This window comes from Eurosta solidaginis, chromosome 5 (genome assembly GCF_040869045.1).
Source record: "Eurosta solidaginis isolate ZX-2024a chromosome 5, ASM4086904v1, whole genome shotgun sequence".
NCBI lineage: Eukaryota > Metazoa > Arthropoda > Insecta > Diptera > Tephritidae > Eurosta > Eurosta solidaginis.
The window spans coordinates 27630790-27655312 of NC_090323.1; the positions used below are offsets into that span (position 1 = coordinate 27630790).

The 24523-nt window shown below is 38.1% G+C and overlaps 1 protein-coding gene across 12 annotated transcripts in view; it reads left to right on the forward strand.

The window, feature by feature from the left end:
- Reck (Reversion-inducing-cysteine-rich protein with kazal motifs) overlaps positions 1-23876 on the forward strand; it is a 115452-nt gene extending 91576 nt beyond the window's left edge. For all 12 annotated transcript variants that reach the window (XM_067789303.1, XM_067789299.1, XM_067789310.1 and 9 more), the window contains exons 4-9: positions 9361-9484; positions 14609-14826; positions 16923-17073; positions 17174-18424; positions 18504-18770; positions 18840-23876. In XM_067789303.1, the coding sequence (XP_067645404.1) occupies positions 9361-9484; positions 14609-14826; positions 16923-17073; positions 17174-18424; positions 18504-18770; positions 18840-19630 (2802 nt within the window). In that variant the 3' untranslated portion in view covers positions 19631-23876. The remainder of the gene's footprint in view (positions 1-9360; positions 9485-14608; positions 14827-16922; positions 17074-17173; positions 18425-18503; positions 18771-18839) is intronic.
- The last annotated feature ends 647 nt before the right edge of the window (positions 23877-24523 follow it).

The following is a 24523-nucleotide window of genomic DNA, read 5'->3' on the forward strand; positions in this document are numbered from 1 at the left end:
GACTCGTTAAGTTGTAATTCTATGAAATCTGAGTAATTTAAATTTAAACAATAGATGGCTATTGGTGAGGGAAGTTCGCTTACTCGCTTAATTCGTCCTCCCTCAGTGTTCGCTCCTGAGGGGCACTGGCGTTTAAAGCGCGAACGTTTGCGTTTCTACGTCTACCGTTGGATGATCTAGAATTGTTACCTCTATTGTTACCGCTGTTTGCATTTGAATTGGAATTTGGACGTATATTATTATTGTTGTTATTTTGGTATCTATTTCTGTTAACATAGCGATATCTCTGATTATTGTTACCGTTGTAGTTACTATTATATGAAAATGAACTATTATTTCTATAACCAGTATAGCCGCAGTTTGGGTAAAAACCTCGATAACTACCACGTGAATTTCTGAATGTGTTGTTACCACGTGATCGAAAAGCTAAAACCTGACGTGCAGTTACTTCGTTGTTTTGTTTTACAATTAATTTTGCTACTACGTCTTTCGGATCAGTAAACGCTGTTGAGGCGAAAATGGTTTTTACTAAATTTGATTTTGCATTTAGACGATACACGTTAACTGTTTGTTTGACTGCCATTTCATGAGCTTTCGCTTGAGTGATCCTTTCAATAATAAGAGACCGCTCAAGTGAGTCAGCTAAATCTTCCACTTTTTTTGGCAAAATCTGTATAATTGTTACCGTTAACGTGCAACTCTGCAATTCTCCCTGCTACAACTTTCGAGTTGTCTGGTTTGATCCTATTACGTAGAGCTGTTTTAATATCATTGACTGAAGTTACTTGTGTTGGTAGTGCTTCATGGGCTTTACCCTCTAATTTTGATTTTAAGAACGCTATAAAAGTATCATTTAAGTCTTTCTAAGCAATTTTGTCTATAAAAGAATCAAGTGCTAGAGGATCACCACTGTAGTTTTGTCTAATTGAATTAGCACATGTGTTACTGAAAATCTCTTTTCCTCAGGTGTTGCCATGATTTGATCGTTAAGATTTGGAGCTGAATTAGCAGAAGGTGAGGCCACGTTTGTACTATTTGGATAGTTAAGATCTGATTTTAAAGTAGAAGTCAAAGTTAATATTTCACTATTTGAATCGTTAAGATTTGAAGTTAAATTTTTAATGGAAGAATTTTCGAATCCTGGACCATCTGTTGATAAAGAAAAACTATTTTCCTGGTTTGTGACTGCTTCTGTCGAGGATGAAGCTAAACTTTCGTAGCTTGATGCTGAATTATCGGAATCGGATTCTGAGTCTGAATTTTTTTTGCACTTGCTTACCACTTCTAAGGTTCTACATATGAAATTATCAGAATAGGACAGATAATTCAGTTCAAACTATGAAATTAACGAAGAACTTATTTGAATGTCTGAATTTGTATTTGAGCTGAAATATTGAGGAAAAAGAAAAAAAAAATTGTAAAATTGAACTGATTTACAGGTGAATAGTCGCTAAAGGAATATTTAACAATTTATTTGAAGAATTAATGAAAACTGCATTATACTTGTATAGAAAAATCTTTAAGAAGTGATTGAATTTAAACTTTGCACAAAAGTATGTAGGTATTAATCGATAAAAATATCACAAATTTGGTTATCTGTTCAAATATTCTTTTATGTTCACAGACGCACCGATTTTTAAAAAAAATCGTATATCTTCACGGACGCACCGCTTTATATAAAAAATCTGACTTGGTTTTTAACGGAACCACCGCATATTTCAAAAAAAATGTACTTGGTTTTTAACGGAACCACCGCATATTTCCAAAAAAAATTTTAATTGGTTTTCTAACAAACCACCGTTTGTATCAAAAAATTAATTGGTTTTTTCGAAGGCCACCGTATGTATCAAAAAATTAATTGGTTTTTTCGAAGACCACCGTATGTATCAAAAAATTAATTGGTTTTTTCGAAAACCACCGTATGTACAAAAAACTAATTGGTTTTTTCGAAAACCAGCGTATGTATCAAAAAAATCAATTGGTTTTTTAACAAACCACCGTTTATATAAAAAATTCAATTCGTTTTTCAAGTTTCGTTTCAAAAAAATCCAAAATTTACATGAAATGCGAAATCAATTTTCCTTTAATTTTGAAATTTTAAATTTTTGATTGAAATGCGAAAGCACCGAATTTTATAAAAATTTTATAAATGTTTTAATATACATACATAAAGCCGTATACATACAATACCCGTAGGCAACATGTTAAATACATATATGTATACTTATTTTTTCTGGTCACTGCTGCTGCTGCGCTGGCAGACCTGAATCGCTGCTGGTGTTGTTGCTGGTATGTGTCTTTACGTGTTAAAGTTGGTGGTGGTGGTGGTAAAAAAAATGGCGATTATATGCCGTTGGATAATGGCGTGGGTTTATATCCCGTTGCATAAAAAAAAATTTTCCACTGGCCCCAAAATGCCAAAATGACCGGGCTCCAGTCCTGTCACGGTCGCCATGTAAGGTTCAGATGGAACCTTGGAGCAAAAATCTGCTACTGGTGCCCCCACACGCACTCCTGGGCACCTTTGTAAGGTATCAAATATGTGCTCGCACGCGCAAGCATCTCCACACCCAATCATGTATCTTTTAGTTCGTGTACTTTTCGTTATGTACTTAAGTTTAATGGACATTTTTAAATAAATGTTTATTTGTTGTTTTACACAAATTCTTAATTTGAACTTAAATATTTTAGTTTCACAAATTAGTTTTAGTTTTCGCACTTATGTGTTGCGTTTTTGTTGAGTTGCCAAAATTAATTATGATGGATGGATCTTGCCGAATTGCTCTGTGTTCAAGTTGTTCGACACCCGTGGGTAGACAACGGGTGTTGCAGCAACTTGAACACAGGGTGACATTTTATTATTTATTAAGGCTCTGTTACAAACATTCTGTCTGTCGCCGAGTTTTTGGATAAAATTTGCAGGCGCTTGTCCTGATGGCTAGCAGCTCAAGCTCCTCGCACCCACGTCTTTCTGTCTCTGCTTTTTCTTTTTTCTGTAAAGGCATCTTTCTTCGCTTTTCAACTCACGGTGGACTCTATTTAGTCTTAAAAGCCTCGGCAATCCAATTGTCAACCTCACCTACGCGAGGGGAATTCTGTTGCAAATATGAATGTATTATACACATATTTAGCAGGCGAGGCTCTGGCGATCCCAATTTCCTCATGGAACCAGGGAGAGAGGAGGGCGGTATGGCCTAGATCGTTCCCGAGATGGTCGGGCAAGTACTTTAATGGTGCTTTGTTACCGGAACGTACCGGATCTATATTCGGCAAAGTACCATCACCATGGATAACACTCCCCAAAGCCTTCGGGAAGTGTCTTTTTTCGTTAATGTAACAACAGCAACTACCTCATAGCCATTTGAAGAGGTTATAAGACCAATTGATCTTATGTCCATCTGAAGCGGACAAAAAATCAATTGGCATTATGACCGTTGATCTTATGTCACCCCACCTAGAAACCCACATCCCCCAATCGGCCCGAGTTCATAGATCTGGCCAACACACTTATACACAGTAGCATACGCGGTATCACAATGCTCTAGAAGGCCGACACTGAGTTTTTATCAACAAAATCTATATCTCCCACACTTATCCACATTAATTGCAGTTGACTCAAAGTATAAGTATTTATCTAAATATTTGTATTTACTGTTAATCAATTCCGCATTATCGCTTGCAGTTTGCCAGTAGCGACAGCTCAATTACAGAAATTGGGACAAAAGTCACTTTGCCCAGCCAGTTACTCTACATAAATCGCAAGCTTAAGCAATAACAAAAAAAAAAAATACATCAATACAATTTTAAATAACAATGCATTCGAGTATAAAATATTTGCAAAGATATTTATGATGGATATAAATTTTTCTTTCCAAAACTTTACGTGGCCAAAACGAGCAAAATGTTTGCAGGTGCCAGACTTTTGAAAACTTAAGGCTTTATTTCATGTTGTACGACTTGTGTGCAAAGTAATTAAAATATGAACATAAAATAAAATCGTATCTATGCAAAAGTCGAATTGATCGTTAACTAATGCACGGAAATCGGTTAAGCGTTTGTTTATGACTCTTAAACGTGAAAATATCTGCGGCTTCAACATTGGCTTAGCGTTGAGCTTAGCTGCGGGCTATGAGCAGATAAGCTGTCGACAAAGAATTTTTTTTAAATTTTTTATTTTTTTTGTTGAATAAACAAGCATTTGCATGAAAAGTTATTCGACTATAAAAATATCTAATAAATGAGCGATTTAAAATGTTCATACATTAACTTGTCAAAAACTAATTGCGCACGTAAGGAAAATTTTGGTATTTTTGAATTTTTTTCTGCCAAAGAAATTAATTATTTAGAGTAGTTTTAACTTTTTTTCCAACTGGAGTGCCACTTACTGTCGATAATCGACTATTATTTTCGCAGTTGTAAGCCCGCAAGATTATTTCAAATATACCAGATCGAGAAACTTGCAAATTAGCAACTTTCCGAACAAAAAGCGCTCAAGTCTGCAAAGGCTAGGTCAAACAGGGCTGTTCAAAAATGTGTATATTGAGATGCAAATCACAATGCATATACAAAATTACACTGAAACTTTTTTAAATTAAAAAAAAAAAAATTATTTTAAATGTTTAAAGAAAGTTTTAATGAATAAATATTGAATTAAAATTTTTCTTAGTGCTACAATATTTTTGAAAAATTGTTTGTTGTCAATTTGTTAGTGTAAATTTGTATATCATACCGAAGTGCCTTGGCTTCATATGGAAGTGCTTTTTCTTTGCACTTTCATATGAAATTCAGGCACTTTCTTATGAATGGAATTTATATTTTTTTAAATATTCCAGGCATGCTTAACCAACGAAACGATATCATTTCGTTACGATAATCAACGTTAATAAACGAAACGAAGTCATTTCGTTTCGTTTATTAACGTTAAGATCGTCAAATTAACGAAATGATTTCGTTTCGTTTTCTGCCATATCCAAACGAAATCAAATCGTTTATGTTGATTATTAATTTCAAACTATGCTGGCAAAGCTGATTGATGGCGGAGTCATTAAAGGTGAAAGCATTAGCCAAGCTGATTGCAACTTTTCTCATGAATTTTGACAGTACAAACATTTCTCAGAGTATTTTTGACATTACCACCAACGAATTACACAAACAAATTACATAGAGTTTGTGTGTGTATGTGCGCTCGTTGTTGCCACCTTACGGCTTCACCATGGCTATAGCATTGCCAGCACAATTCAAACATAAAGTATCACGTTTTTGTTAACGTTTTTAACGTTAACGAAAGCTTTTCGTTTCGGTTAAAAACGAGATACAATTTATCTTGATAATTTCTTTATCGATAATATTTCGAAGTGTTTCAACGGAAACGGTGGAAATTTTTTGATAAACGATTAGCTTAACGTTAAGGTGCATCCCTGAAATATTCAAAGTGTGAATTTGTATCTGTGCCCATTCTTCAAGGCAAACAAAAACAAGAATGCTAAAGTGTATAGGCGTTGAGCAGCTCCGCTTCAAAACTTAGATAAACTATAAAGCGAGTTTGGTTGTAGTTTTTTTAAATAAAAAGGAAAACAATGTTTAAAGTTCAGATGTTTTTCATTCCTTATCAAAAATCTGTCAAATAATTTTTTTTTTGTTCTATTGTACCGATGAATCTTGGGTAACAAATCGCTAAGACGCCGGTAACAAATGGATACCACCTCGATATGAAGTCCACAACTTTTCATTAAGAAATCGATAACCTTTTGATAACAAACCAATAACGTTTGATCAAAAATCGATAGTTTTTCGATAAAATATTGATAACTTTTTAACATTTTTATAACTTTTCGATTAAAAATCAATAACTTTTTGCTAACACATCTACATCTTTTCGATAAATCATTGACACCTTTTCGATAACTAACCGATAACCCATCAACAAAAAATCTACAAATCATCTATAACCTTTTAAGCGCCAAATACACGACACGAACATTTCCGCGAACATTCCCGTTATGTCATGTTTCTGCGACCTTTTCTGTCGTGTATGGTGGTGTTTGCCAGTTCGCGCAAATGTTCGCCAAAAATCAAAATATTTTAATTTTTGGCGAATATTTGCGCGAACTGTTCGTGCGTGTATGGCGAAATAGCTCATAATCGTAGTAATTTCTGAACGGAACAGACGTGCGCGGAAAAGTAAAATGGACAACAAAAAATTTCTGAGTGAATTTATTGAAATGTATAAATCTTTGCCATCATTGTGGCAAGTAAAAAGCAAAGATTATTGTAATAGAATTAAAAAGAATAATGATTATGCGACTTTAATCGCAGCACAATTGTTGTCCGTATTCATCGCTGTCTGAAAGAGAACTAATGTTCGGCCAAAAGTTCGTATGGTGTATGGCCAAAGCTGCGAACAAGATTGCGGAATGTTCGCGGAAATGTTCGTGTCGTGTATTTGGCGCTTTATTTATCCATAATATTTCGATAGTGAATTTCGATAACTCGTCTATACCTCGTCGATGACACACCTAAAACATGCCGATCACCAGTCGATAAGAAAGAGGACCCGCAATACCTGTTGAAAACAAACTAATAACTAATCGGTAGCAAACCGGTAATGCTACGATAACAACTTTTTTACGCTCCCCTCCTTTTATTTTTCCTTGACTTCCTTTCCTCTCCTTTCCTTTTCTTCTTTGATTTCATTCATTTCAAATCTACTAAGTACTTTGATACCACTGTAGTGACAACTAATGGTTCCATACATTCTGTATTCGCCCATACAGCATTTAGTTGTACTACCCAATGAGGCTACTTTAAAGTATAGCCAAAGATCACATTTTATCTTCAAACCCGTAAGGCGTCTTTATAACACCTTAGTTGAAGGGCTTGATTGTTGTGTTGTGTTAACAGTGATTCACCTCATTTAATAGCTGCGACCTCTCAGAAATTGTAATAAAAGTCCACTAACGGAAGTCTAGGAAACTAGCAGTTTCAACAGGGTTCGACCACAGGGAAACTACTGTTAGAGGCGTTCGTTCCACATTGCAGTTGAAAAGATGGTTGGTGTTATGTAGGGACACATAACATGCAGGACATACATATATTGCCTAAGTCGGGGTTGATTTTGGGCAAGTAAAATTTTAACCTGTTACAGTATCCAGAACGAAATTGGGCCAGAGTGACTCGCGTCACACTTGGTAGCCCTTCTTTTACTGCAAAGGGTTGGATAGTGTATATTGATAAAGGGGTTCACAGGACGCGACCCAGCGAAGGTATTTAACTTTTCTGTGTGGATTATGCTTAGAGCATTCTTATGCTTATCTGGCTCAAATAGTTGAGTGGGTAGAAGTCGGATCTCATCATAATACTTACGGAGATACTTCTTTATACCTCTTGGATGCGGGGATAAATCAAGCAGTTGTTTGCTGGGATTTCCGGATTTGTGACAATCCAGCAAAAATTGTCTGTTCTGCATTTCATTAGGCTCTTTTATGTTGAGCATCTTTTGTCTCTTGTCTATGTAGATGATGTTCCGGGTCATAAGAAGACATCCCGTGGCAGTTATAAGTGCGGTAATTTGACAGGCCTGCAGATTTTTCCAGTATGGGGTTTTTAGTGCGGGCGACCAAACAGGCGACGCGTAGTACAATTGCTTTGTACGTTGTTAGTTGCGTTTCTTAATGTTTTCCCTCAGTTGTTGTTGTTGTTGTTGTATTAACGATAAAAGACACTCCCCGAAGGCTTTGGGGAGTGTTATCGATGTTGATGGTCCTTTGCCGGATATGGATCCGGTACGCTTCGGTAACAAAGCACCATTAAGTTACTAGCCCGACCATCTCGGGAACGATTTATATGACCAAATTAAACCTTCAGGCCATCCCCCCACCCAACCCCCTAGTTCCATGATGAGCTTGGGGTCGCCAGAGCCTCGTCTGTTAATGAAACAGGATTCGCCGCGGGTAGGTGAGTTTGACAATTGGGTTGGAGAAGCTATATATTGCGCTGGCAACCCCTTTAGAGGGTTGCGCTACACAACCCCTTAAATCCCCTTTTCCCTCAGTGTTTCTGGCAAGTGATTTGAGGATTTTGTTGCAGCTTTGTACTTTTGAAACAGTTTCGGAGGCATGTGCCTTAAGGGTAAGAGTGTTAGTAAACGTTACTCCTAAGATCTTTGGGTAACTGACAGTTGGTAGCGTAATGCCATCGACATGAACGTCCAATATTTGCATCATCCGTTCCTTCCACGTCGTAAAGAGAGTGACCGAGGATTTGGTCGGTGATAGTGCTAGGCCGCGCGAAGTGAAAATACCAGAAAGATTGGGGAGAGAGCTATTAATTTTAGAAACTAATTCGTCTATTGAAGGACCGGATCCTGTTGCCATTATCGTGCAGTCGTCGGCATAGGAAGACAGCTTTGTAATGTAGAAATTAAAGAGAAGTAGGCATAGCACACCACCCTGTGGAACCTCCTGTTTGATTCTCCTAGGTTTCTGAGGGGTTTGGTAGTTTTCTTTCGGTCACAACACTACCATGGCTTGTAACAACTGTGGCCACATTTGCCAGTGTATGTCCATCGGCTAAGCCGTCGCAAAGTTGACAAGGTGCCTTACTCTCTAAATGACAAATATCGCGCCAAATTACCACTTCTGCTTATACAGGGGCAGTCAAAAAAATTGGAAGAAAATCAATGTTTACCAACTTAATTTCGACACAAGTTTTTTTTTTACATTTTAATTCGTGGTCTTAAACATATATGTATATGTAATAAATACATATTTTTCTATATATCTATGCACATTTGTCATAGCAAAAATATGCTCCAGTTTCAATATCTTTGCATCCACCTCAAAAAAGCCACTCAATAAAGCTCTGTGATCTAATGAATTACGATGGTATGTCTAGCGGTCAAACAGACGACACGCATGCGCCACGCTGTTGATAGCCATAAATTACACAATGCAGACACGCAGCTTGTGTTCGTATCACTTTTGCGCATGGTTTCCTCTCTTAAATTACTTAGAAGTATTTTTTCATTAAAAAATTGATTGAACTTTTTTGGCTGCTTTATTTTTCTCTGGCAAAATGCTCTATTTTACTCGTTTGGCAAGGATCATTAATAAAATCTCACCTGTGTACTTACATTAAGCCATATAAGTGGGTATATTTGTATGTATGCTTGTTTGTGTTTTTTGTTAACAATTTTTGTTAAATCATTTTTCATTTTTGTTTCAATAGTCGAATAGTTTTGGCGCCTGTTACTTAAATTTATTTATTGATAATAAATTTTTTCGTGAAATGTAATTTAATCTGCATTCAGACCTACTTATTTCGTAAATATTTTTAGCAATTTTTTTTTTCTTTTTTTTCAAGCTCTCATTGGTACAGCTGGCCACTGTAGATAATGGTAATGGACGTGGCTTACGTTTGGAATTGAAAAAATATTGTCCTTCAATGCAAATCGGATTTTGGAGCTGTATGAATCGAACATTGGAAGGTAAGTTTGTTTTTATATATGTAAGCTTTAATCTATTTTAAAACAATTTACATGCATACGAAACAATTTGGAAAAAAGGGGCGTGGCACCACTACCATTTGAATAGATTTAAGAAACTAGGTAGGCATAGTGGCTGAGACCAAGGTCGCCTAATTAGCTAATGAAAAGCCGTTTTGTTATCATAAACTCTTTTGAAACTACTGAGTCCCCCTTACTTTTTTCCGCTGAGCCCCAACGTTTCAGCTCATCAGCCATCTCATATTCTTCGATTTCTCTATGTCCCGGAAATCGGATAGCCGTTGTCGGTCAACGCAGCTATAAGAAAAGACAGAAACTTTGCCAGTTATGTTCTCGACCTCCTGTGATTTGCAAGTCTGCCAAATCGCGTGGAGTTCTGCTTGAAGCACTCTACAGTATGAAGGCAATTCGGTCCCGAGATGCTCGGGTTTGTACCTTAATGATGCTTGTAACCGTTACGTACCAAAATATATCCGGCAAAGGACCATAAACATAGATAAAACTCCTAAAAACCTTGGGGAAGTGTCTTTACCGCAACAAAAATAATAAAAACAAAACAAAAACAATTGTTAATAAACCATGAGCACTTGGGAATGTCAAACAAAGTAATTGACAATAAACAAAAATCCAGCATTATCAGTGATTTGCACCAGATGTCGCAACACTGAATAAATATAGTTGGTAAAAGGAATAGAAGTAGCAAATTTGTCAGTCAAATAACCACCGCTGTATAGCTAAATGGTTAGCGCAGCGTGCCTAAAGCGAACTGATGATAAAGGCTTAGCACCCTTCGAAATGGATCTATCTGCGCAGCTATGGCAGGTTGTCTGGAAAATTTTCTACTTACTATTCAAAAAAAACAAAATTCAATTTTTCAAATTTAGAAAAATTAAAAAATAACAATAATTATCATTAGAAAAAAATTATTGTTATGACCTTAAGCTCGAATCGAACCTTGAATAAAAACAGCAGTTTGAATGACGTAGAAATCGAAATGCGAATATATCCGAGCACCCTCAGCTGAATCCATCGGTGATTTGTATGCCATTAGCTGCAGCCGTGTCCCTCTTCAAATCATTCCTACTTGGAATGATAGTGTTAACACAGCTCTGAAACTGCAGTTTGCAGAGATAGTAATCAACTTCGGAATTGAAAGCTTCCGGCAGAAGTAAGTTAAGTAAACTACCATGCTTTTTCTGAATATCCTTCCAGCACCCAGAATCTCTGTGTTTCAATGCGATTTGTGCCGAAGTACAACGTAGGTTTAAGATGGTGTCTAAAGCCACTGTGTGACAGGTGAGCCAGGCTCCGGTTGCACCAACACACGCAGTACGGTGAACTTTCTGCAGGCTGGTGAGATTGAAGTTCTTACTAAGAGCTTCCCAGCATACTAAAGAGCCATATGTCAGCACTGGTCGTACCGCTGCCTCATAGCATAGCACCATCTTTGGCTCGAGACCTCATTTCCTACCGAACAGCGACTTACAGGCGTAGAAAGGCCTTCCCTGGCCGCTCCTCGATGTACGCTTTCCATTTGAGTTTAAAGTCTGTTGTTAGTCCCAGGTACTTGGTACAACTTGATAAGGTTAATTTCTGGCCATTTAGCCTTGGTAATTCAAAGATGGATGGTTTGTACTTCGTCGTGAAGAGTAGAAGATCCATCTTCTCCGGATTTAGCCTGAGGACACATCCCCACGCCCACTTACTTAGTTTTCCAACGTTTTTTCCATGATTTCAATCATTACTTCCATTCCAGGTTCTGTATCTGTATCTGTCTCAATTTCACAGATTACCAATTCTCGATCGGATTACCGTCCAGCTGCAATATAAGCACTGCTCATGGGTCTGTTTTCAGTTTTAGTTCAGGGTTCAGTTTCAGTCTCGGCTTCAGTTTTTGATTAAATTGGTTTCATACAGGTTTTCCGTTGCCCTTTATCTCTTCAGGTTTTGGCTTCGATTTTGGTTACGACATTTTGTTTGGTAGATCCTGCACTTGCATCACGCTTCCGTTCCATCTCCGTTGCGTATGCAGTATCAGCTTCAGCGATGATTAGTTGGCAATCGTAACCGAAAAAACAAGTAATCTCAGCCGAAAAATCGATATTTTTCCTTTTAATCTGTCGGTTTTCGTCCTCGTGATTGCGGTTTTAGATAAGTTTCCCATTTCAATTTCGAATATGCTTTTAGGTCTGCTCCCACTCAAGATTCAGTATCGCAAGTATGAGTATATTTATCTATTTGGTTTTGGCTTATACTTTGGTTCCGCGCTCGGTAGCGATTCCAAATTCGGCTTTTTTATATTAAAGCTTTTTTTTATATTAAAGCCTTTTTTTTGTATTGGTCTCGGGTCTGCAATTTGAAGTCTGGCTTCCGGCTACCGGTATCTACTACATTTTCAGTCTGTTTCCGATTCCATACTGGTTTTGACCTGGCGTTAAATGTCGGATTCATCCCGATCCTACTTTGTTCTTGAACTTAGTTGTGCTTGAATCTCATATTTCAGTCGGCCCGAGTTTCGGTCTCGTTACTATTTTGCCTTCCGTGAAATCTTCAGTGTCTGGTCCATTTTCAGGCGTGACTTAAGTTTCTTCGCTGGTTTCGGTTTCCGTCTTGGCTCGGTTTCTGTCTATACTTAATTTTGTTCCCTGTTCCCTGCTTTTCGTCGTATTCCACTCACAGCTCTGGCTTTGTTTTGATCAGGGTTCGATACTAGATTAAACTTTCTGCTTTACTTCAGTTAGGTTTTTGGGTTGGGTCTTGGTTTCGGTTTCATTTGGGGCTCTGCGCTCAGTTTTTGTCCAGTGATGTTTACGTGTTGTACCTCGGTTGTAGCATCGGCTTAGGTATCAGTCTATATTTGTTATATACTTCCAGTATTTCAACTTCTGTACTCGTCACGGTTTCGGTTTCAACGTCGTCTTTGCTTTCTGTCTCTAATAAATTTACGCTTTAAGTCTCTACTTCAGTTTGGGTTCCGCATACGGTATTGATTTCAGTACCGGCTTTCCTTTTAGTCTCTGTTACATTTAAAACTAAGAAAAGTGATGGTTTAACGAAATTTCGCAATTCAAAAGTCTGACGAACTGAGTCTCTCGAACACGTATTCTATAAAAATTCTCTATAGCAGGTTTCCCTGGTAAAAAATGGTTCTTGACAAGCAACAGTTAAAGACATTTTCTTTAATCTCACAACAAATTACATTTCCACAGTGTAATGAATAATTATAAGAAGAAAGTACTACAAAAGCACCGCCTTACGACAATTTTGTGCTCGATTAATGAAGCGTCAGCGACCAAAAAACTAAATTTGTGAAGCAGACATAGGATTTAGATAGCAGTCGTAGGCAGTTTTTGCTTTCTTGTTCAAATGTGAATAAATTTTCGATCCTGACCAATGTTACAGGCAAGCAGGTCGGTTGGCTCTCATTAGCTCACAACAGCATAACTATCCTTAGATCAACTATAACATGCATCGAACTATAGGAAGCAAATCAAATAAAAGTTACCACAAATAAGTATTGGCAGGCCCAGCATGAGAACAGTATATCTAGAATGTAGTTAATGCAATGAGCAAAATTGGTAATTTTCACTCGCTCATGGCTCGCAGTGGCTCGTGTTCTTTCAGTAAGAAAACTTTAGTCAAATTTGAAACTTGTGCGCGCTGAGCCCGATTAACTAACGCACTACTTGTTTGCGGTAGAGTGCTGTGATAAAATCTGCCTATATACTTTGCCCATCACTGGTTGAAAAAAAGAGAAATGCAAAAAATATAAGCTTTAAGAAAACTAAAAGCCAAAATCACATACATCAACTGAATATAATTAAACGTAATCTTGCTGATCTAAAGCATTGCAAAGATTTGTATGCCACAATAGAAACCGGCGCACTCTTGGCTTCTTTTTTTACGCCTACGTACATATGTTATACACATTCCAATTAACCAAATGTGTAGCGCCCGAAAAGAATGAAAACCTCGAGGGAGAGTCAAGGTAAGGTTAGGTTAGGTTAAAACGGGAATTTGTCACACTTTCCGTGTGAGTGCCCTCAGTGAGTTTCGGGTGGCGGCACATTCGCCCAACTTTCTAGTGGTCCTCAACGAACCATTTGCTTTCTCTGATGAACTTAAGTATAAGAAGAATATCCACCTTCCCAACCTCTGCCAGCTTGTCTAAAACCGTGCGGCCGGAAATCTGAAGCGTCATTTTTGCAAAGCTTGGAATCCGCAGAAAAAGTAATGAATCGATTCCTCTTCCTGACAGCTTCTGCAGTGGGAACTTGTTGGTATGCGTCATTCTAGGAGTATTGGTGCAATAGCACAATGACATGTCATGACACCAGTAAGTATTCTCACTGAGATTCGCTTAGCTTGAGAAGGAAGATTGTTCCGTTTCTATCCAAAAATGGCCATAAGAACCTTAGTCCGTTGACCTAATCTCATATTCCTCGATTTCCCTCATGATATAATCCAACAAAGTTGTCAGTCCCGTCTTCGTCCATTTCGGAATCGCTCGTGGCCATTTCATTTGAAAATTTATTCCTTTGAGACCCAGTAAAGGCAGTTATTTAGGTGTCTTATGGATGCCAGCGAGGCTCGATGCCTCCACACAATATCCGTATAATCCTGAAGTAGCCTGGCTGCCCTCTATATCGCATATACCTCCACTTGGAAGACACTGCATGACTCAGGAAGTCGAAACGATTGATTTCCCTGGAAATTAATAGAGCTTAAAGTATGTAGTAAAGGGGCAAGTCCGAAAGGCTTTCCCTAAGAAGGGTTAACAGACCACATTTTTTGATCTTTGCACATAGCCTGATGTGTTTCTTTTTGGAACGACGAACTTACCTACGCTTTTTCTTATATAATAAGAAAGTCGACTTCTCCAACAGATATAAGCCAGAGAATCTATCCTCCTTATGAGGGCAAGCTTACAATTCAGGCAGAGCCAACGTTGTGTAGTGCGTACTCCTCCGGTTGGCTGGGTTATTTCATTTTGATAGGAATCTATGCATGTCTTAAATATATTGTATTAGATCACCTGGTACTATTTTCTACTCTTTCAACTAAACTTTACTTTTTTCACATGTATTATCTTTATTTTCCTTTTAGCCGTCGCACGTGGCGCTCAATGGTCGGGCAGACGTTGTTGCGCTTTGGGTTTATCGCCGCGTTGCCGCAATGCTTGCGCCACATCAGAATCGACCGCACAACCGCAACTAATCAACGCGTGCCGCCAAAGTGATGAGCAACATATGTTTGGTTGTTTTGAGCATCAAGAGGCTGGTGATCGTTGTTGTAGTATGGCGCGCACTTCGGAATGCTTGCAGGTGGGTTGTTGAGATGGAGATGTGACGAGCAGCATACTAAATGAGCTAATAGAATTTATTACATTTGAGGATGACAAATTAAAGCAAAGTATGACTGCCAGCGGAATAAATTTGGTACGTCAAAAAAATCGTACAAGATGACTTAAGGGGAGCGAAAAGGAGGGCGATGAAAAGAGATGGTTGTAGGCTTATGATTGGCGCTCTTACATACAGGCCCAAAATATACATACAGGCCCAAAGACAGTACATCTCTAGGATGCAAATTAGGTCTGGTCGGTGACAACAGATTTAGACTTATATCATAGGCTTTCGTCCTTGATACATATTTTTCAGTTGGACCGTTGTACAAACTTCTGGTAATACTTCGTGCTTATTCCGTATGTGTTAGGTCCTATCAGACCATCTTATTCACTAGCGCAGTAAGTTTACTTATAACAGGAGAAATCCACTTATGGGTATCATCGATACTAGGCGTCGTGCATCTGATAAGCCCGTCGAAGGTTCATTAAATACATCTTCTCATCGTCCTTTCGAAACGATGTGAATACCGGGAAATGAAACCAGTTAACATTCTGTCTCACCCTCTTCATGCATATCTAGGGACTCATTCATTCCATCGATTTCATCTTGCAGTAAAAACTCTTCAAGGGATTTGTTTTAAAGGGACTCTTAACCTTCCGGGCTCCTTCTACAAGTGATAATCTAAACCTTGTGTGCTATCATAGGAAAGCCTTCAACAAGACCTTCCGGAGGTCGATTTTCCTCGTTTGATACTGATGTGCCTTTTTAAAATTTTTCGTATCTATCCAGTTTCCCCTTCAAATCAGCAAAGCTTGGGAATTAATATTAAGCGATGGTCTAAGGCCAGCAAAATCTCCACCGCTACGTCTATCTATAACTCTACCTCGATGTCTATCTTTACCTCTACATTTGCCGCTACCTCTACCTCTACCTATACATCTACATCTACATCAACATTAATAATAAAGGGATGACTGCCTCCAAAGACTTACTCATTCGGTAGATCAGCCGCTCTTGAGCAAATAAGATCTACGTAAATCATTGCTTACAGTTCAAATGTCTGACTGACAAGATCCCGACGTCGTAGTGAAATAGAAAAATTATCACCTGGCAGATTGCATTGTATGTTCTCCTAAGGATATGGGAAGGTGTCGGCCTATGAGAAATAGTTCTTACTTAGTAACAAAATAGGCCATGGTCCTATGCTTCACACAAGAGAAGAAGCAAAATATCGAGGACTCAAAGCAATATTTCAACTTCCCGCTAAATTTTTCTTCATGAACTTTGTACGGCGGTGTCAATCTGCAGCTGACTTAATGTCGTTTTCTCATATTCGAAATATTATAAGAGCTTAACGAAGAAATCGATAGCAAGTCCGCGTTCTTAATATTCAGAGCTTTAATAAGAGATGGAACGTAGTTAATAACAACCTCATGCTTCACAATCCGAGCTTAAGGTTCCCGGTGTATAGTAGGGAAATTTCAAATATTCTTTGAGCTCTTGTAGCAGCGATAACGACAGTCTGCTAAGGTTTTAGTAGGAATTATCGATGTTGAAAGTTCTTTGCCGTATATATGTATATCCAGTACGCTACGGACGCATGTAGCAGTTTTAGGAACTGTTCCTACTATCTCGGGAACGATTCTGATTATGTGTCATCCCATCCCCTCCTTCCGAAAATAACTTCAGGCTGTCTGCGTCTTGTGTACCCATACGCCTCGCCTTGAGGTTTAAGGGGACCCCTTTCCTTTGCTAGCTGTTCTCCTCTCGCCGCTTTATGCTTTAGCCGTCTTGTCTTCCTATTTTCATAGATATCGTTTACACTTTCCGCAATCATAAAAACTAGACAAAGGCGTTAACATTGTTTAGTTAACGCTCAAATGGCCAATATATTTGATGACTTTTTCGACTACCAATTAATAGTGAAAGAAATATGACTAAATAATTGATTTTCAACTTGATTGACTGGTTTGACAGTTAATTGAATGCAACGGCAGAGCTCACCTCAGCTTCATTTTGGACTGCACGCTTGTAATTAAAATCTGAACAAATTTGTTTTTGTTTTTTTGTTGTAGGCCTGCCGTGATGTCTTCGAACCACATAGCACACACAAACGTAATGGAGGGCACCGGTTACGCGAGATGTGCTCAGAGGAACGTGATGCTGAGTTGCTACAATGTGTGTATAATATTACGGGCATGATGCCGATGACAAACTCCCACAAATGTAAGTTGAGATGACTTCTATTATAATTAATTTTCTGGCGCTGACAGGGTTAATTGGAATTTATGACCTACTTCTTGCTTTATTTTTTGTCTCTTTACAGATTTACCGTGCTGTGAATTCTCTAGCGTCGATAGTTGTCGTCGCACCTGTCGGTCGCTGCTCAATACCACTGAAAGCATTGATATCATCATTGCTGAAATGGAGACAGGTGGTTGCGGCACTGTCTTACCATATCTGCCGCTTTGGCAGTGCTTACTAACAGCAGATCGCAAAATTTTCGTGCCGGCCACAAAGAGCACCAATGAGCTCTCGCAAATCAATCAAGTCGGCATTGATTCGGCAAAATTGCATTGTTGTGAGAAGGCGAGTTCGCCAAAGTGCAAACGTCTTTGCGTACAAACATACTCAAATGACTGGACAGCAATGCGCGCGCTTTTCGAAACCTCATGCTTGCTGGAACGTAATGAACTCGAGCTGCGTCAGTGTGTAGACGAAGTGGATGAACCCTGCGAACTGGGCTGTGATGGCCTAAGTTTTTGCACCAATTTTAATAATAGACCAACGGAACTCTTTCGTAGTTGCAACGCAGTTGCTGATGTTGCAGCACGTTCCGATTTGAAACTATGGCAACAAAATGGCTCAGTGAGCTTGGACGGCTTCGAATTACCAATCAAAAATATGACGCGCTGCGCACCGGATCAATGGAAAGCAATCGCATGCGCGCTACAAATTAAACCCTGCTCGCGCAATCGGCACTATAATCATATTTGTCGCGAGGATTGTTATGAAATTTTGAACGAATGCATGGACTGGACGCGCATGAGTTCAGCACTCAATGCGGAAGCGGTGTGTGCACGTCTACATCCGGATGGTGATGATGTACCATGCGTATCGCTGCGTCCATATCGCGAGGAGAGTGATGCGCCTAAAGAAACGGGTGGACATCATGGCCTAACGGCACCTTGCAAGGGACATCCTTGCAATGGTAGCGAAGTGTGCCTCACGCAGCGTAATGAGAGTACCGCCTATGTTTGCGTGCCAGGCTGTAGTCTCGGTGAGGCGTCAAATTATGTAGTGCCCTTTGGCGCTTATGTGCGCATACCAGTGTTGCAGAGTACGAAGGAGGTTGGCATTAATGGTGATAATGCTGTTGGCGCTTTTAAAGTGTGCAGATGTGGCGCACAGAGACGCATCGAACATTGTCAACCGTTGCCAAGCTTTTTATATACAAGTTGCAAACTACCGGGTGGCAGAAGTTTTCGACACGGCACCTCAATCTATTTGGAGTGCAATTTGTGTAGCTGCTTTGCGGGTGAGATAACGTGCACCAAGAAACAGTGTCGTTTGGAAGGTAAGTATATGCTTTGACCGCAGAATCTCAAACCTAACTGTGCACGCAATTTATATTATATTCTTTCATTTTTTTACAGGCTATAGCGACCCGTCGTACACCAGTCTGCCGTGCAACTGTCCCACCCACTTTGTGCCAGTTTGCGGCAATAACGGCAACACTTATCACTCCGCTTGCATCGCTAAGTGTCTCGGCTTGCAGGATAATGATATACAATATGGCGCGTGTGCTACAATGAGTCCTTGTCGTGAAGGCGCTTACAGCTGTCCGGCCGGTCATCAATGTTTGGAACAACGCAAAATTTGCTTATCGTCAATGCATCGCCCGTGTGTGCAGTATCAATGTGGTAATTTGCAAATACGCATATGCGTCACACTAACGCATTTGTAAAACACTAACCTTCTTTCCATTGCAGTTAATCTCACAGGCGGTTGTACTACCGCTGAACCGCAGCCCGTTTGTGATACGCAGCGTCGCACACATGCCAGCGCTTGTGATCTAGTCGAAGCGCGCGCAACACTGGCTCACTGGGGTTCTTGTTTTCGCAGTTGCTCGTGGCAAGGTCCTGTATGTGGTATAAATGGCGTCACTTATCCGCACGTATGCGCTGCCTGGGCGGATTATATAATCGTTGACTATGCTGGCCGTTGTCGTGAGGTGGGTTTGTTAGTTGCAGATATGGGGCGACGTTGTCGCACGGTAAAATGTGCGCGCCTACCATCACCATATTGTCGTGCCATTATACCACCTGGTGCTTGCTGCCCCATATGTGCGGGCGCCTTTCGTGTTGTCTACTCACGCAAGCAAATCGATCGTGCCTTATATGCGGTGCGTGGTCAACATAAAGATTTACTAACGCTTCATAGTGTGTTGAAAGCGCTAGATGCACTCGTGCAATTATCCGAGTGTCAGCTGACTGGTTTTCTTACCATGGAGGTGGGTATATTTGTGGCACTTGTACCGCGTTCCACCTCTCCAACTCGCATACAAATTGAGGCTTGTGCACGTGAGGCGGAACGTATTTCGACGTTGATAGATGCGCAGGCGCATGAAATCACCACAAATTTATTGCTTTCTGGTTTAACGGTATCGCATTTGGTTGAGGTGAATACCGATGGCAGTGGTGGGCGCATATTGGTGTTACCGAGTGTAACGGTAATTGTGTCGCTAGTGTTGTGGACTCTGCAGTGTCGACGTGTTTTATAGTTAGAGCATTTGATGTGGGTTAAGTGGAAGATGAAAAAGTGTTTTTGTAAATCAACTGAGTGAATTCTTAGTGCCAGTTTAGTTGTTAAAATTTTGTTTAAGAAATATACCAAAATGATAATAGTAGTAAAATAGGTATTTAACATTGAAATATTGTAATTTCTATAACTTTTAAAGGATTCTCAATACTTTTTTAAGCATATTTTGTAAACAAGTTTCAAAACAGTTTTTTAAACAAGAATTTTTGACCAGTGCCATAAGTGCTATAAAATTGTAAAAAGTAACTCTGTAAAATTGTTTACATAAGAAGTTAGATATAAGTTCCTATTTGGACGACTGAGTGTACAAAGACCGTGTCGCGTGCTTGGTTTCAAAACTGTGACTCATTGTAAAGGTTTACAAGCAACATATGGTTGTTTCCTTCTCTTTCTAACACACTGATGTTTGACACTAACCGGTGTGTCAAACCAGGTTGCTGTGATGGTAAATTTGTTGGGACATATTTAGTATGAAGTACATAGTGCATTAATGGGATCTATCGAAGATTTTATAAAAGTCGTAGAATGGGGTATCCAAAGACGCGTGGTCATATTACCACTAAGAATCCAAACACGGAAGTAAACTTTTTCCACCCGTTCAAAAGCTATCCGTAAAAAAAGCACTACAACTACTACCCAATTTTCTACCTAAGAAGTACAACGCTGCCGAACAGCATTCACGAAAGATGGACCAAGCCTTATGATCAGGTGAGTGTGTGTTAATTTTATTTGCACTGCGATGTGAAGCCAATGTTCCACTCCGAGCATGCTTTGATGTACATAGGGGTGGATTCAAAAAAATTAACCCTCCTCTTCGAAAAACAATTTTCCAACTTAACCATTTTTTAAACTTATGCAGGCAGTTTACAAGCTCTCCTATTTGTCGTATGTACTATTTTTGAGAAATTTGATTGTTTTTTACTTCAAAGCTTGGGAAAAGTCAAAAATGTTAAAAGTTTTGAGCTCTACTGTCGTTTTCACATAGTCTGACAGTGACTTTAAGCCTCGTTGGGGGTTCCTCGAGCGTGGTAATATCCTTCTAATATGAAGCGCTACCCATAGAAACCTAATTGACCACGAACCGCGCTAATTTCCCTACCTTCGAACTCTTGATGGTGATAATGTTGCGATTGATAGTATTATTTCGGGAATGGAAGCGCCTGCAAACGAGCTAGGTATTCATCTTCTCGTTTGGTGAGAACTACCTCACATATCGACTGGCCATGGGATACTGCCAGGCAGGTCATGTTATTGATGAAACTTCCTGGAGATAAGTCGCCAATGCCTCTTTTAACCTCCTACGCTGTTTAGCCAAGTGTGCGCATTTCAAACAGATATAGGCAGTTCGACTTTTCAGCCTTACTCATATGGTGGAGATATGTACGCATGTATTCGCGTTCACAACTATCTCCGTTTACGCTGTTGCAAGTTGAGTACCATGATCAGCCATCCAAAAACTTACACTGTGCATGACATGGTATAGTTTAAGCTATTAGAGTTCACAGTTTTGTGTTGCAAAGTTTGCAGCCAAATCGTTCACGAAAGGTTTTCTTCACTGCCAAGGCTTCAATTGTGGAGTGATCTCTTCGGAAATCATGCTGTAGGATAGATAGTGGTTTTGTTTCTAATCTAAAATTTAATTACAGCATAGCACAAGAAATAATAAGACGTACATCATGACGCAATTAAACCAGACAGGTGAAGACATAAGTACAACAATTAAAATTTTATGGCCCTTATAATCCGGTCATGAGTTTTAAAGTAGTATGGAGGGAAAATTTTTGGTACTATTTCGCAACTGTTTTACTACCTTAGTAATGTAATGTGCGGAAAAAATCCAAACTCGGTATATATCCACATTGGAAACGGGAACATGAGAGAAAAGAGAAAACAGATTAAAATGAAAAGAAAAAGTTGAAAGGAAATAGAAAAAGTAAAGGGAACAAGAGTAAGATGAATAGCGAGAGTTAAAGTTAAACTGGCGGCCGTCGGGGTGTGTGCTAGCGTGCTCCGCCTACCACACCGAAGATCCTGGGGTCACCCCCGGGCAAAGCAACATCAAAATTTTAAAAACAAGTTTTTTCAATTTGAAGAAAATTTTTCTAACGTGGTCGCCCCTCGGCAGTGTTTGACAAGCACTCCAAGTGTACTTCTGCCATAAAAAGCTTCTCAGTGAAAACTCATTTGCCTTGCAGATGCCGTTCGGAGTCGGCATAAAACATGTAGGCCCCGTCCCGCCAATTTGTAAGAAAAATTTAAAGGAGCACGACGCAAATTGGAAGAGAAGCTCGGCCTAAAATCTCTTCGGAGGTTATAGCACCTACCATTTATTTTATTTGTTTTTTTTTTTTTTAAGTAAGAATAGTTTGAGAAAAATTAGTAAAAAAGGTTAAGAGGAAGATTAACGATGAATATAAAATTAAGAGTAATTGTGCGAGTTAGACTTGAATAAGAACAAGAGCGGGAAGAGTAAGAGTAGAAGCGGGAAGAAGAGGAAAGATTGACTAAAAAATGTAGTGGGAAGAGGAAATAAAAGAGGAAGAGGGCTGGACAGAGGAGAGGCATGTGGATCTATAAAGAAAGTCAGAACATGTCTGTCGGGTTTGACCATACGCTTTGGAGTACTTCATGTCTGTCTAAACGTTTCCAGGGCTAACCAGAGCAGTGTAAAATGAAGTTCTGATAAACCAAAACCATCGAACAAAGCGTTAGCATATCATTTATGTATTATTCCTTTGTAACAAAAAATTAATGCAGTTTCTTGAAACGATTTCGCTTATCTTACGAAGCTTTTAGTCACTTTCTGTAGAAGTTAAATTTGAAGCAAGCCGATACCAAAGCGGGTGTCTCGTCATGAATTCTGCCAATATTTCCTTTTGGCTTGGATTAAGCTTGTTTGAATCCGACCTTTGTTAATATGTAATAAGAGTTTGAAACTTATTATATTTTTTTTATTCAAATATTTTAAGAATTTTCTTACATTTTCAATGAAAGTTGTGTGTACACGATCGCTAGTTTGTGTTCGAATAAAAGTGGAACGTAACGTGTACGTTCAATCACTCGCCACGTATGTTGCGATCCAAAATTACGATCGAAGTAGTACGTTCACGTATGTCATAATCCGAAAATCATGTTTTAACGTGACGAGTTATACGATCACGGATGTTACGATTTGGCCCCTGGTTTTATTGCGTCATAGATGCACATATTTTCAACAGTGCTGCCCTGTGCATCATTGCTAAAACATCTTTTGAAAAAGGCAGCAGAAAGCGTATGATTTTTTAAAGAAGTGAATAAATACTATTTGGAATTTTTCATTTTTTGCGATGTGTTTTAGCTTTAAAAAATATTTTAGATCATAGGTATCATACAAGTTTGTATATATTATGTACATACATGCATAAATTTAAACAAATTAAATTTAGTCATAGTAAAATTTGTGATATTAGAGCAAATGAGGGCCATAAAAACTAAATATTTAATTAAGTATGCATATATATAGTATATTATATATTACATAAATATGTAAATTGTGTGAATAACATAACTACAATAATAATATAGTAATAATTCTAAAACATACTATGATTAAAAAAAATACAATAATAGAAAAAGGACTTTTTTCTAAAGCTTCAACATTTCTTCTGCTCGCTTGGCAAAAACTTTCAATTGAAAAAATAAAATAAATAAATTAAACAACTCGCTTATTTGTTTATGTTGCCAATTGAAATTTTTGCTAAGCGAGGTGCAAAAATTTTGGAGCTATTGAAAAAAACCCCAAATATCTTTTAAATTTCTGAAATTCAATTCATGAGTTATGCATATTGGTAAACCGAAACTTTTAAATAAAAAAAAGCGTTTTACCAGAGATTATATTAAATACTCTTAATTATTAATTACATATACATACATATAATTAGTACATTATAAACCATTTATTGTATTTATTAAAAAAAAAAAACAATAAAAATATATGATTTATTATATAAATCATTGAGGCCAAAACATTTTATAAGTAAAATAAATTATCTTTGATTACAAATGCACTTGGTAATAAATATACCTACATTCATACATACATTTAAAATTTATTGATTCAATATACTAGTCTAATAATGAGTAAATATGTTTAAAAATGCATTATATTGTTATCAAAAATTTTATTCAATAAATCACAAAAAAAAAAAATAATAGAGTTCTAAAAATATCTTAATGTGTTATTCTTGTTATTTTTATTTTATTTTATTTTTTAAATAATTTTTTTTTTTTTATTTATAATTTCTTTTTCTTATTTATAAATTTTTATTTGTAGATTAAAATGTTTACCATTAAATTTTTGAAAACTGTAAAACGTACGTAAAATTATAACATATACGAACAAATGTTCTCTTACCGTCATCACTTCAATTCAATTCGCTCTTCAAACTTATCTCTTAATAATTGTCGCTTAACCTCATGAGTGCTTAGCTTATTTCATCGGCTCATTTTTCATTGTTGTGCATGTGGTGGTTTGACTGGTAGCCGGCCTTTTGCCATTTGCCTTTCCTTATCACACTTGCCTGCTCTAAATATAAGCCTAAATATAAGGCAATTTATTTTGTTTATGCACAGTCGTTTTGGTGATATTGATCGAAAATTGACTCAGGTGGGTTTTTTCATATATAATTAGAGTACCCGCAGACTTTATTTATACTCAGTTGAGCAGAGCTCACAGAGTATATTAAGTTTGATTGGATAACGGTTGGTTGTACATATATAAAGGAATCGAGATAGTATAGACTTCCATATATCAAAATAATCAGGATCGAAAAAAAATTTGATTGAGCCATGTCCGTCCGTCCGCCCGTTAACAACA